We start from the raw sequence: 15,000 nt of genomic DNA, 5'->3' as shown, positions 1-15,000 counted from the left end.
GAGACAGACAGAGAGACAGATAGAGAAAGAGAGAGGGAGAGAGAGAGAGAGAGGGTGAGAGAGAGAGGGCGAGAGAGAGAGGGCGAGAAAGAGAGAGACTGAGGGCGAGGGAGCAAGAGTGCGAGACAGAGAGAGAGTGAGACAGAGGGAGAGAGATGTATATAGAGGTAGAGTATATAGAGGTAGAGTATATAGAGGTAGAGTATATAGAGCAGTGGAGGCTGGTGACTTCCAGAATTGAGGAGGACAATTTTTTTTCCGCTTGCTCGCTTCACTCGCGATGGAATGTTCCCTGTTCTTCTTATCTCTGAAGAAATGACATTGCTGTAAGTCTATGAGCCTGCCTGGTAATTAACTCAACTTTAAAAAAATATATATATATATTAAATATATTGAATAAAACTACATTTGATAAAGAAACTGTTACTTATCTTTTTATATGCTAAACTTGATTAAATTGATGATTACATGTTGAACCTGTAGAAGAAAAAGAAGAATGAAAAATGTAGGCTAAACAAAATTGTTTTTTAACCACATAATTACCAAATTCCTGCCTTTTACACATGTTCACTGGGCATTTATATTACATCCAAATGTCATTTCTCAACTTAATTATCAGGCAGGCTCATAGACTTACAGCAATGTCATTTCTTCAGGCAGGCACATAGGCTAAGCTCTGCACAAAGAATTCCATCAATCAGAACTTTCTGATTGTAGCTTACACTCCAAATAGTATCTATGCCTTTGGCCAGCACAAAGACAGATAAGAAGAACAGGGAACATTCCACCGCGAGTCAAGCGAGCAAGCGGGGAAAAAATTGGCCTCCTCGAAATCGACTACATTAAAAATAAAACTGTTCAATAAATCCTAAATGTTGTCTACCTATTCGATGTATAAATCGCGCCAGAATCTCGCCGACTTCCGAGGTAATTTTAAGCAAAAGTATTTGGCCAAATGAGCTATTATTTTCAGGGATAATAGCCATGGGTGTTCTAGACGTGTCCTGCAAAGGACGAGTTGACAGGTAGCCACGATGGCGAGTGTTTCTTTGACTGAAGTGACTGGCGAATTCTCAAAATGGCTTCATGTGATTGGACGAACAAAATGTCAATCTTTCAGCCCTGGACTCAATGCCTGGTGAGGCCAGGCCTCCTCTGCCCACCCATTTTCAGTGATTTGGCCAATCACATATTGCCATGAAAAAAATTGCATTACATTGACTTCTATGAGAAACCACTTTCCTGGGGGAGGCCTGGCCTCCCTCAATACAAACGGATAGGGATTCTGGCCTGTAGGTGCTTTACAATTGCAATATTGGGTTTTAGCCATGGAAAAATTCAGATTTATGAACAAAACTGAAATAATATTAATATAAAAACAATTAAAATATGTTTTTTGTTAAATAAATAAAAAATAAAAAATATAATTATTGCTTTTTTAAATCTCTCTCTCTTCTCTCAAATTATTGGGGAGGCCAGGCCTCCTCCACCTCTATGGAGGAGCCTCCACTGATATAGAGGTAGAGTATATAGAGGTAGAGTATACTGTATAGAGGTAGAGTATATAGAGGTAGAGTATATAGAGGTAGAGTATACTGTATAGAGGTAGAGTATATACGTAGAGGTAGAGTATATAGAGGTAGAGTATATAGAGGTAGAGTATATACGTAGAGGTAGAGTATATAGAGGTAGAGTATATAGAGGTAGAGTAAGAGTATATAGAGGTAGAGTATATAGAGGTAGAGTATATAGAGGTAGAGTATATAGAGGTAGAGTATATAGAGGTAGAGTATATAGAGGTAGAGTATGTAGAGGTAGAGTATATGAGGAGATAGAGTATATAGAGGTAGAGTATGTAGAGGTAGAGTATATAGAGGTAGAGTATATAGAGGTAGAGTATATAGAGGTAGAGTATATAGAGGTAGAGTATATAGAGTTAGAGTATATAGAGGTAGAGTATATAGAGGTAGAGTATGTAGAGGTAGAGTATATAGAGGTAGAGTATATACGTAGAGGTAGAGTATATAGAGGTAGAGTATATAGAGGTAGAGTATATAGAGGTAGAGTGTGTAGAGGTAGAGTATATAGAGGTAGAGTATATAGAGGTAGAGTATATAGAGGTAGAGTATATACGTAGAGGTAGAGTATATAGAGGTAGAGTATATAGAGGTAGAGTATATAGAGGTAGAGTATATAGAGGTAGAGTATGTAGAGGTAGAGTATATAGAGGTAGAGTATATAGAGGTAGAGTATGTAGAGGTAGAGTATATAGAGGTAGAGTATATAGAGGTAGAGTATATAGAGGTAGAGTGTATAGAGGTAGAGTATATAGAGGTAGAGTATATAGAGGTAGAGTATATAGAGGTAGAGTATATAGAGGTAGAGTATATAGAGGTAGAGTATATAGAGGTAGAGTATATAGAGGTAGAGTATATAGAGGTAGAGTGTGTATATAGAGGTAGAGTATATAGAGGTAGAGTATATAGAGGTAGATTATATAGAGGTAGAGTATATAGAGGTAGAGTATATAGAGGTATGGTATGTGTCCTGGGGCAGCAGCAGGGTTGAGTCTAGCTGCCAGGCCTCTCTGAGAGATGGAGCAGCTGCACCTCTCTGTGATTACTACCACTGCTCTGCCCACTGGACCTGACGGGACATCACTCACTCTGTGTGTGTGTGTGTGTGTGTGTGTGTGTGTGTGTTTGTGTGTGTGTGTGTGTGTGTGTGTGTGTGTGTGCACCTGTGCGTGTGTGCGCGTGTGTGCGCGTGCGTGTAGTTTTGAACCAGGTCCAAGCTCTCCTTCTTTGTGTGTGTGTGTGTGTGTGAGTGTGTGTTGTGTGTGTGTCTGTGTGTGTTCTGGGGAATGTGGTACAATAACTCCACTTTTGTGTGCCCCCACTCATGTGACCCACAGACACACACACACACACACACACACACACACACACACACACACACACACACACACACCGATTGCTGACGATTAAATATCCAGTGATTTGTGGCGTCCCTGGCATACAGAGACTGTAGGATTTATTGATTTTGTGTGTGTGTGGGGGGGGGGGGGGGGGATTGTGTCATGGCTCACGTCTGCATACCTGTGGTCCTGTATTCCTGTGTTGAACCCCCTCCTGCTGTTCCTGTCTCTTGTACCTACAGGGGCCGCATGCTGTGATCTCATAAAGCACCTGCTGATACAGAGCTCACGGAGTAGGGAGGCCCACCTCCTCCACCTCCTCCTCCTCCTCCTCCTCCTCCTCCACCTCCTCCACCTCCTCCTCCTTCACCTCCTCCTCCTTCACCTCCCCCTCCTCCTCCCCCTCCTCCTCCACCTCCCCCTCCTCCCCCTCCCCCCCCTCCTCCTCCTCCACCTCCTCCTCCTCCTCCACCTCCTCCCCCTCCACCTCCTCCCCCCTCCTCCTCCTCCTCCCCCTCCCTCTCCACCTCCACACTCTTCAGCTGTAGCTGCTAGCTCTTTCATACCAAGTAGAGACATGCAGACAGGCAGCTTTTCACCAGCTTTTTTCACCCTCTCTCTCTCTCTCTCTCTCTCTCTCTCTCTCTCTCTCTCTCTCTCTCTCTCTCTCTCTCTCTCTCTCTCTCTCTCTCTCTCTCTTTCTCTCCCCCTGCTCTCTTTCTCTCTCGATCATTCGTTCTCTCTCTCTCTCTCTCTCTCTCACACACACACACACGTTAGTCCTGAGGTTATAAACATGCCTTTCACGTGAGTGCTGTCATCATGTGGCCCCTGGCTAACCCGACTTCAGAAAGCATTTCATTTGGGTTTTCACAAACCACTCAATGATCTTTATCTCGTTCCTTGCTGTGGGGCGAAGGTGGTGATTGTATTCCAGAATAATTATATACCATATCTATATACCCTTCTGGTATCAGATAGATAACAATAATAATAAATGCCATATAATAATAATAATAATAATAATAATAATAATAATAATAATAATAATAATGATTTACATTTATAAAGCTCTTTTCGTTATAAAAGTTATAAAAGACTTCGTAATCTCAAAGTGCATAAAATAAAGGAGAAAAAAGAACCATAAAAAATATAGATATAGATATATAAACCCATCATAAAGGTAGTAATGAGAGTCTCGAGGGAAGGGTAGGCCAGTCGATAAAGCCGATAAAAACCTTGCGGGCTGCTTTAACAGCCCCACCATCTGTACAGCAGACGGTCTGGTTGTCAGGGAGATATGATGGTCTCTAAGGCTACATTTACACTGCAGGTCCTAATGCCTAGTTCCCATTTTTTGCCTATATACACATTTTTTGAACGCCTGCTTACTACTATCTGCTTTTTAAAATGACCCATATCCGATACCTGTGCTTACGTATGCGTACATGAGAGTTATCATAATCCCTTTTATATACATTATAATATAAAACCATTGCTTTCCGAAGTATGTTTAGAGGTCCGCGAAATATTGTGCACATTTTAAGGCGGAGAAGAAAGAGCACTTCACTGTTGAAGTGAGTGAAACTCACGTCAAATGTCATCAAAATGCGACGACCGTCGTATTTTCAATGATGGGCAAATCGGAATTATAACTTATATCCGACCTGCCTGGTTAGATCGCAGTCGAAATGACACTTATCCGATTCGTATGAGATTGAGGCCTGAATCAGATCTGAGAATATCAGATTCAATGTGCTTTTTTACTGGCTCCACCTTCATGTTTACATATCAGATCTGTGCCACATGTGAGCAAAACATCAGAATTGCGTCACTTCTACCTGGCAGTGTAAATGTGGCCTCCAGGTTCTTCTGGGTTATAAAGAGTTTTTAAAAGAAGGCTGACTTCCAGACAGGTTTCCTGGGTCTTCAATCTGTTGTTTGATGTCGTGACGAGGGAAAACAAGATGAAGAAGAAGGCGGGAGCGCTTCTCGGAATCACTCTCTTGTCCCTGTCTCTGAGCATATGAATAAAAGTTAACGGGTCAAAAATGAAGTTACAAGCCAGCGGCTCTTAAACGATCCAGACACACTCGTCTTGCCTCCTCCCTCCCTCCCTCCATCCCTCCCTCCCTCCCAGACTGTGAACGGTGCCAGTGACATTCATTCTTGTTGACAAGCCTATTACAGTTAGGACTGGAGGGAGGCCTGTTCCCAGAGGGGTGAGAGAGGGGGGGAGAGAGAGAGACAGGGATAAAGAGAAGGAGAGCACAGAGAGAGGGTGAGAGAGCAGAGTGAGGGAGAAAGGGAGGAGAGGAGGAGAGAACAGAGAGAGGGTGAGAGAGCAGAGTGAGGGAGAAGGGGAGGAGAGGAGGAGAGAACAGAGAGAGGGTGAGGGAGAAGGGGAGGAGAGGAGGAGAGAACAGAGAGAGGGTGAGGGAGCAGAGTGAGGGAGAAAGGGAGGAGAGATGAGAGAGAGAGAGCGGTAAGGGAGGGAGAATGGGAGAGAGAGAGAGAGAAAGAAAGAGAGAGAAGAGAGAGGGGAAGATTCTGGAGACAGGGCTCACTTAGCCATGCAGATCCAGCCCGCGTCTCTGTCAAACCCAAACAGACCGGAGCCGCGACATCGACGCTAGCCCCCGGCGCGGCCATGCCCCTCAACCACCCCCCCCCCCCCCCCCAAACACACTCCCCCAAAAGCCATTTAGTCACGCCGCCTCCTCCCCCGCCCCCGCCGCCGTGACATCCTGTCAGGAGGAGTTAGACGTCTTGTTTGTCTCTGCGGAGCGGCGGGCAGACGGAGGAGGAGTGTGTTCCCGGCGTTGTCACTTTTGTTCCCAATTTTCCGACGGCCGGAGACAGGGATTCAAGACCGACCGAAAGGGATGGGATGTGTGAGGCGTTTCCGCCTCCGAGCCCCCCCCCAGCCGTCTCCAGTACCCCCTAGCCCCCCCCCTCAGCCCCCCTAGTCCACAGTATGTTTCCATCCATCACCTTTTGTTTTCCCACTGTTTGCTCTTTCCCTCTCGTTGCCCAAAGGTGACGAAACTTTATCTTGTTTGGAGACTTCAGCTGTGTGTGTGTGTGTGTGTGTGTCTCTGTGTGTGTGTATCTCTGCGTGCGTGTGTGTTTGTGTGTGTCTCTGTGTCTGTCTGTGTGTCTGTGTGTGTGTGTGTGTCTCTGTGTGTCTCTGTGTGTCTCTGTGTGTTTGTGTGTGTCTGTGTGTGTGTGTCTGTGTGTGTCTCTGTGTCTCTCTCTGTGTGTGTGTGTGTGTGTGTGTGTGTGTGTGTGTGTGTGTGTGTGTGTGTCTGGCATGCTACGCAGCGTTGCTTGTGTTTACCGATGATCCCGTCAGCAGTCTCCTTCGCGGGACATTAGCATCCGTCTCATTGAGCCTCTCCACGTTAGCGCTGGGAGCTAGCACTGATGAGGTGCTGTTCCGGACATTGAGCTCAGAGAAAAACAAGCCCCCCCACCCCACCCCTCCCCTCCCCTCGCCCCTGCGAGACAACCACTCCAACCAAACTAACCCTCAGACTACAGACAAGTGGGTTTGAGATCGTTTGAAAAGCGTGTGTTTTTTTTTACTGGCCAAGCTTAATAATAATATTAACTTTTATTTGTATAGCACTTTTCCTGTAAATGTTGCAGCTCAAAGTGCTTTAATCATTATATAATCGTCATTTAATAATTTAGTAATTTAAAGGCAATATTAAAAAGATGGGTTTTTAGTCTTGGCTTGAACATATTTGCTGAGGTTGCATCCCTAATGTAATCTGGCAGTGCATTCCACAATTTGAAACGGGCAGTGCATTCCAAATCTCTCTTCTTTTGAACATGTGGTACACAGAGAAAGCCAGCGTCAGAAGTCCTGAGAGCTCTTGGGCTGATATGCTAGCAAAAGGTCTTTCAGATATTCTGGTGCTGTGCCAGTGAGAGCTTTATAAACAAGCAGAAGGATCTTGAAATGTATTCAGAATTTAACAGCCAGAGTTTCTAAAATAGGAGTTATATGAGCTCTTCTGCTTGTTTTGGTTAAAACTCTCGCTGCTGCATTTTGGACTAATTGCAGCTGGTCAATAGCTTGCCGGAGAAAAGTCTAACTTTTGCAATATTCCGTAGATGATGAAAAGCATTTCTAGTGATAGATTTGATGTGAGGCTCAAAGCTTAAGTCAGAATCTATAATATATAATATATATAATAGATCTATAATCATACCACGCACGCACGAACACACACACACACACACACACACCAGTAGTTAGTTATATGAGCTCTTAAGCTTGTTTTGGTTAAAACTCTCGCTGCTGGAATGGAAGCAGACACATTGTGTGTGTGTGTGTGTGTGTGTGTGTGTGTGTGTGTGTGTGTGTATGTGTGTGGGGGGGGGGGAGGTTAAGCAGATCAACAGTGGAGCAGTCAGCGTGTGGAGAGACAGTGTATTATCCTGGCTTTTTCTTCTAACCTGACCGACCTGTCGTGTTATGTGAACGACAGTCCACCTTACCGGTCCATTAGATCAGATGTAAGAAACAATAACGTGAAGCGGGAGAAATTAGAGCTCTTTGTAAACGTAGTCTGCTGGTGTGTTAATGGTGTGTGCGGCTTTCTCAACAATAACATCGCGTCTGTTAACTTCTTAACTGTCGGGGACACGGAAGGTGGATAGTTAAGTGACGTCTCTAATGGCCATGGTGACTGGAGCGGTGGCGCTGCCCTGTCGTTCACATGCACGTACACACACACACACACACACACACACACACACACACACACACACACACACTCACTACCCTGTAACGTGTGTGCGTTACACGCATGCATACATACACACACACACACACACTCACTACCCTGTAATCCTGTGTTACACGCACACATACATGTGCACACACACACACACACACACACACATACACACACACTCACTACCCTGTAATCCTGTGTGCGTTACACGTATGCATACACGCACACACACACACACACTCACTACCCTATAATCCTGTGTTACACGCACGCATACATGCACACACACACACACGCACATACACACACCACTCCCCCCCCCCCCCCCTGTCATTCCCCAGAGAGGGCCCTGCCAGAGACAGAATCTAATACCCTTCCACCAGCCTCCCATTACCCACCAGTTGTCTGTGTCCCTCCCCAAGGTTGACAGTGGCCACCAGAGTCCCAGACCTCCATCACCCCCCCCCCCCAGACATAATCACTAGATCTAATCTCCTCTGACTAAAGTTCCCCCTCTCTCTCTCAAACCCACGGCCCTCTGCCAGGGAAGGACCAGCTGCACTCCAGGGCTTGTTACAGGGTTATCAATCTTCCCCTCTCTCCTCTCTGCCTCTGTTTGCTGGGAGGAGTGTGTGTGTGTGTGTGTGTGTGTGTGTGTGTGTGTGTCTGTCTGTCTGTTTGCATGAGTGTGAGTGTGTGTGTGTGTGTGTGTGTCTGTGTGTGTCTCGCCGGGAGGACAGATTGCATCCAGCGTTCATAGCCCCCAGGGGGGAAATGCACTTTTCACTTTCCTCCTACTGCCTGCCTGCCTGTCTGTCTATCCGTCTGTCTATCTGCCCCTCTGCCTCTCTGTCTGTCTGTCTGCCCGCCTAAAAGTCTGTCTGCCACTCTGTCTGTCTGTTGCCTCTCTGCCTGCCTGTCTGTCTGCCTGTCTGTCTGTCTGTCTGCCCGCCTATCTGCCTGTCTGCCTGCCTGCCTGTCTGTCTGTCTGTCTGACTGTCTGCCTCTCTGCCTGTCTGTTGCCTGTCTGCCTGTCTGTCTGCCTGCCTGCCTGTCTGCCTGCCTGCCTTTCTGCTTCTCTGCCTGTCTGTCTGCCTCTCTGCCTGTCTGTCTGCCTGCCTACAAGCCTTAGGCCATCTCATCATCTCTCGACCATCCAGTGAGCCGTGTCTCACCAGAATGACCCTTTCTCTCTGTAACTGAATCCGCCAGGTCCTATAAGTCCCTCCAGAGACCCCTGAGAGAAGACCACCCCCCCCCCCTTTAGCCTGGACCACTACTGCTGTGCAGAGCAGAGAGACACATCTCCTATTTTATTTCACTTGAGTCTGAGCCAGCCAGCGTTTCCAGCCAAGACCTCTCGATTAGCCCTACGTGGCATCCACCGAGACTGAGAGTGTGAGAGAGAGTGTGAGTGAAAAGTTGGGGGTGAAAGAAAGTGTGTGTAATGTGTGTGTGTGTGTGTGGGTGTGTGTGGTTGTGTGGGTGCGTGCGTGCGCGCGGTGCGTGCGTGCGTGCTCGGGTCCATCTGTGTTTGCGCGTGAGTGTCTGTGACACCAGTGTCTGTGCTTGTGTTTGAGAGAGAGAGAAAGAGAGAGAGGAGTGAAGAGAGAGAGAGAGAGGGAGAGAGGAGTGAAGAGAGATGTAGAGAAAGGGTTTAGCGAACAGAGAGATAGATAGAGAGAGACGTGTGGAAAGGGTGAAACGAATTCCCCAGTTTAACCAAATCCCTGGCTAAGTCTCTCCCCCTATCTGTGTCTGTCTCTCTAATCCCTCCACACAGGCCCTGAGACGCGAGGAGACGCCAATTGAATAGAGAGGAGAGAGGAGTCATTAGGAAGGAGAGGGTCACTTCTTCTTTTTATTCCGCATAAAAAAAAAAACGCATGACGGAGAGAGCGTGAACGAATCGGTTTCTCGTCACCCTCGTCTGGTCCCCGTCTGGAGCTGAGAGTCCCTCCTCGACTCCTTGGCGAACCCCTCTCTCTTCTCGCCACTGCCTTGGTCCTCTGTGACTAGAGCGTGGCGCGAACAGCGGTCAGGTCGTTGCTTCGATTCCCGCTGGGACCCCTATATACATATATATGTATATATACATAATAAGTATACACTCACTGCAATGTAAGTCGCTTTGGATAAAAGCGTTGGCTAAATAGCATATATATACACTCACTGAGGACTTTATTAGGAACACCTGGACACCTTCTCATTCATTCAGGTAAACAAAAGTCATCCCAAAACTGGTTTCATGAACATCACAATGAGTTCAGTAGCATTCCCACCGGATCTGAATCCAACAGAACACCTTTGGGGATGTGGTAGAACGGGAGATTCACAGCTTCAAAGTGCACCTGACGAATCTGCATGGTCTTGCGTGATGCAGTCATGTCATCATGGGCCAGAATCTCAAAGGAATGTTTCCCTGTGGCCCTGGGGGACCCCCCCCCCCCCCTCCCCTCTTCCAATGGCGATGGCAGCCGGAAGGGAGGAAAGGAGGAGAGTTTGAAGACTTTTTTTTTTTCTTTCCTGAGAGCGAGACTCGCAAGGTCAAAAACGTCTGTCGTTGTCAGTTTGTGAGTAGGCTTCTCACGTTCACAGCAAACACCACTAAACCCTCTCATGGATTTGCATAATCTGCCCTGCTTTGTGCCCGAGGTGATATATGGGAGAGGGAGGGAGGGAGGGGAGGGGAAGAGAGAGAGAGAGAGAGAGAGAGAGAGAGAAGAGAGAGAGAGAGAGAGAGAGAGAGAGAGAGAGAGAGAGAGAGAGAGAGAGAGAGGAGAGAGAAGAGAGAGAGAGAGAGAGAGAGAGAGAGAGAGAGGAGAGAGAGAGAGAGAGAGAGAGAGAGAGAGAGAGAGAGAGAGAGAGAGAGTGAGAGAGAGAGAGAGAGAGAGAGAGAGGACTGAGGTTGAATGAGAAGCATGAAAGCTGGTTTAATGTCATTTCACATTTATTCATTCTTTCACGTTTGTTCGTACACTCATTCCATCCTTCATTCATCATTCCTTCATTCATGTTTTGCACGCGTTGACGTCATTTTGACACTGACGTTCTTTATTGAGAGGGGAACAAGTCGCTTTTGCACACTCAAGAACATCGCTCTCTGCTGTGTCAAAACAAACACCCCCCTCACTCCCCTTCTGTTTCTCCCCCTCCTCCTCCCCCTCCTCCCAGAGATCGACATTGAGCGCTGCGTCCGCGAATCCATCGGCCTCTTCTGCTGGACGCCCAAGAGCGCTACCTACAGGCAGCACGCCCAGCCCCCCCGGGCCGCGGGCGACACCAACGGCTTCGGCAAAGCTGCATCCTACTACTCCTCTGACTACCAGGACATGCCCAAGACTGACCTGGTGAGACACACACACACACACACACACACTCACACTCCTCTGACTACCAGGACATGCCCAAGACTGACCTGGTGAGACACACACACACACACACACACACACACACACACACACACACACACTGGCAGATGTATATACACAAACACACACACACAGGCAGACATACTGTATACACACACTCACACACACAGGCTGATGTCTACACACACACACACACACACACACACACACTGGCAGATATACTGTATACACACACACACACACACACACTCTCACACACACACACACACACACACACACACACACACACACACCACACACACACACACACACAGACACACACACACAAGACTGCCCAAGACTGACCTGGTGAGACACACACACACACACACACACACATACACTGGCAGATGTATATACACAAACACACACACACAGGCAGACATACTGTATACACACACTCACACACACAGGCTGATGTCTACACACACACACACACACTGGCAGATATACTGTATACACACAGACACACACACACACATACACACACACACACATACACACACACACACACAGTGCTGTGTGGGTTGACTCCTAAGCCACAGTTCTGGTAGTCATGTCCGTGGGGCGGGTGGGTTTGGGGTCGCGGAATATTAAGCGGATGAAGGGGTGGGTGGAGGGCGGGCTGAAGGCTGATAAAACAATGCATTCATCCATAAATATTGAACTCTTGTGCAATTCATATCTGCAGGCTACACAGAGGATTCTCTTTCATTATTTTTTATCTGGCATTGGTGCTTAAGCCTGAGCCTTAGGGCATAACTTTACACACCAATCGCCAAATGCCATTGGGAATGTTAACAGAAAGTTAATGTCGATCCACAGAGGCGGAGAGGACCGTGTCGGAGTTTAATGTTTAAGAGGGAAACTTGGGAACTGTAGTCCACAACTCGTGGTCTGTGTGTGGGGGTTAGGGTTCGGGTGCGGCCCTCAGATAATCGCTCTATCGCAGACAGTCAGGCGGTCGAACGGACAGATCACACAGCCAAGTCAAGACGAGGCAGGTTTATTTGTGTAGCACATTTCATACAACAGGGGCCATTCAAAGTGCTTGACTTACAGCATTAGAAAGAAACATATCAAGAGGAGAATAGTAACCCACGCGATTGCGTGCAGACTCAGCTCAGACTAACGGTGACTCTGAACACGCGCTTCCAGGCCTAGGCGGGATTTAGACGGACGTCTCACAGGGAGAATGCGCCCCCCTGAGTGGACCCCCAGGTTTCTTGAGCCCCCCTAGTGAAACCTCACGCCACGTGTCAATTTTGGTTGTGCTCAGCGAAACGTGGAAAAAGGTTCCACTGGACCCGTTCATAAAACATAACACCTCACATACTGTAGATACAGCAGTCTCCTCAGGCAGGCAGGCAGACAGACAGGCAGGCAGACAGGTCAGACAAGCACAGTACTAAACCACTAGACTGTGGACACTCTCGAAGGACATACAGAGAAAGTTCCTAAACACTTTACACAGCGCACACACCTCAATAGCGTCTGACAGACAGCGCTCATGGAGACCAGAGGGCGTCATGGGGGGGAAAAAAAGAATCCTTCTTCTAGCATGACGACTGCCAATAGCCCCTGGCCCCGAGCAGAGATGACTTCTCTCGTGATGACTGATGGACAGATGATTCACTTACTTAGACAAATGTGTTTGTCATAAGTCGCTTTGGATATAAGGCATCTGCTCAATGCCAAAAATGTAAAAAATGAAATGGGAAAGACTCGGGAAACGGGCAGTGATTTATTGGAGCCTAAACGGCCGCCATTTTGACATATCCATTTAGGCCGTGTTTTTCCAGTTGTCTCTATCTCACACTGACACTGTATACTTCTGGAAAGTATTTAGAAGGTTTTTTTTCAGGGGGGGGGTTGCCTCAGGAGCCCCAGACGGTCTCCATTTGTCAGTGAGTCTGGCTGCTGATTTATGATCGGTCAGGGGGGGGGGCCAATCTCTGGGCTAGAATCTGAGACCCATGGCTGGCTAACATGGACACGGAGGGGCTCCACCTAAAGGCCTGTAAACATGTGCACACATACACCACATGCACACACACCCACACACATACTGTACACACATGCTTGCTGGACACACACACACACCCACACACATACTGTACACACATGCTTGCTGGACACACACACACACCCACACACATACTGTACACACATGCTTGCTAGACACACACACACACACACACACACACACACACACAGACAGACACACAGACACAGTAGACACACATTTGCGTGCACAGACAAACATGGACACACACACACACACACACACAGACACACACAGACAGATACACAGACACAGTAGACACACATGAATGCAAAAACCAGCACACAGAAACTCAAATACACACACACACACACACAGTAATAATAATAATCAATTTTATTTGATTGCCGCCTTTCTGGACACCCACGGTCACCTTACATGAATAAAAGTATGATTAAAATCAAGGAGATAAAAGCAAAAAAAAGACATGGAACATCATGTTCAAACATAATAACATTGGACAAAACAGCAGCAGCAAGACATGGAGAGCATAAAAATACATCTAACAACAAGACAGGGGACGAAACAGCAGGAGACAAACAGTACTAGGACAGGCATAAAAGGCATAAAAACATTGAACAGTGAGCTCTAGGCCATGGTGAAGAGATGTTTTGAGCAGTTTTCTTTGAATGAATGCAACGTGTCTGCATGTTTGATGTGCTGGGGGAGAGAGTTCCAGAGTCTGGGAGTGCGGCAGAGCTGAAGACTCGTACACCACATTGTGCTGAGTCAGGTTGAAGGGATGGAGAGAAGGCCGGCTGAGGAGGAGGGAGGAGTACGGGTAGGGGTGTATTAGTGTAGTAGATTGGAGGGGGCTGCAAGAGAGTGAAGGGCATTGTCTGTGAGCAGGAGGATCTTAAAGTCAATGCGGTATTGGAGCGGTAACCAGTGCAGTAGCATGAGGATGAGGGTGATGTCGTCATTGTGTTTGGTGTGGCTGAGGATTCGTGCTGCTGAGTTTTGGGATGATTTGTAATAATAATAATAATAATAATAATAATAATAATAATAATAATAACTTGGATTTGTATAGCGCCTTTCATAAAACCCAAGGACGCTTTGCAATTCTAATGGTCAGACAGACAAAACAGAAAACAAACAAAGCAAAACAGAAACAGTGACTAGGGGCCAAAGGCCTTGGTGAACAGATGGGTTTTAAGGGCTGATTTGAAGGAGTCCAGGGTGGGGGCATTGCGGATCACTATGGGGAGAGAGTTCCAGAGGGTAGGTGCAGCCACGCTGAAGGCTCTGTCCCCAAAGGTCCGTAGGTTGGTGCGGGGGGTGGACAGCAGGCCTATGTCTGCGGACCGCAGGTTCCGGGAAGGGGTATATTGGGGGAGGAGGTCAGTTAGGTACTGGGGGGCGCAGGCAGTTTGATTGATGAGCTTTGAGGGTCGTCCTGAGAGTAAACCGTTCCAGTAGTCGGGAGGTGACGAATGCGTGGATTAGCACTGGAGTGAGAGAGTCAGGAGGTAGAGAAATGCAGTGCGTAGTGTGATGTTCTTGATGTGGGGTTCGAAAGAAAGGGTGCGGTCTAGTGTGACGCCAAGGATTTTAGCTTGTGTTGACTGGGGAACTGGGTATCCATCAATGTGTATGACAGGGGCACTGGGGGGCTTTTGACAGGGAGTTTTTTTTAGTCGATGACCACAACGTTTTATTGCCGTCGAGCTTCAGAAAGTTCGAGGCCATCCAGGTCTTAATCATGGAGGCAGGGGGGCAGTGGGCTTGGATGAGATATATACCTGGGTGTCGTTGGCGCAGCAGTGGAAATTGATGTGGTGAAGACGCAGAATTCGGCCAAGGGGCAGGAGATATATGATTAAAGAAAAGAGGACCCCTGTGGGACACCCTGTGTAA

General features: G+C 47.3%; 1 protein-coding gene across 2 annotated transcripts in view; it reads left to right on the top strand.

Annotated features, from left to right (window-relative positions):
- tbck (TBC1 domain containing kinase) overlaps positions 1-15,000 on the top strand; it is a gene marked incomplete at its 5' end in the record, with an annotated part of 72,220 nt that overhangs the window by 27,739 nt on the left and 29,481 nt on the right. For both annotated transcript variants that reach the window (XM_080533831.1, XM_080533830.1), the window contains one exon: positions 10,840-11,015. In XM_080533831.1, coding sequence (XP_080389957.1) covers positions 10,840-11,015 — 176 coding nt within the window. The remainder of the gene's footprint in view (positions 1-10,839; positions 11,016-15,000) is intronic.

This window comes from Nansenia antarctica (genome assembly GCF_963989245.1).
Source record: "Nansenia antarctica genome assembly, chromosome: 6".
NCBI lineage: Eukaryota > Metazoa > Chordata > Actinopteri > Argentiniformes > Microstomatidae > Nansenia > Nansenia antarctica.
This window is presented reverse-complemented; position numbering and strand designations above follow the sequence as displayed.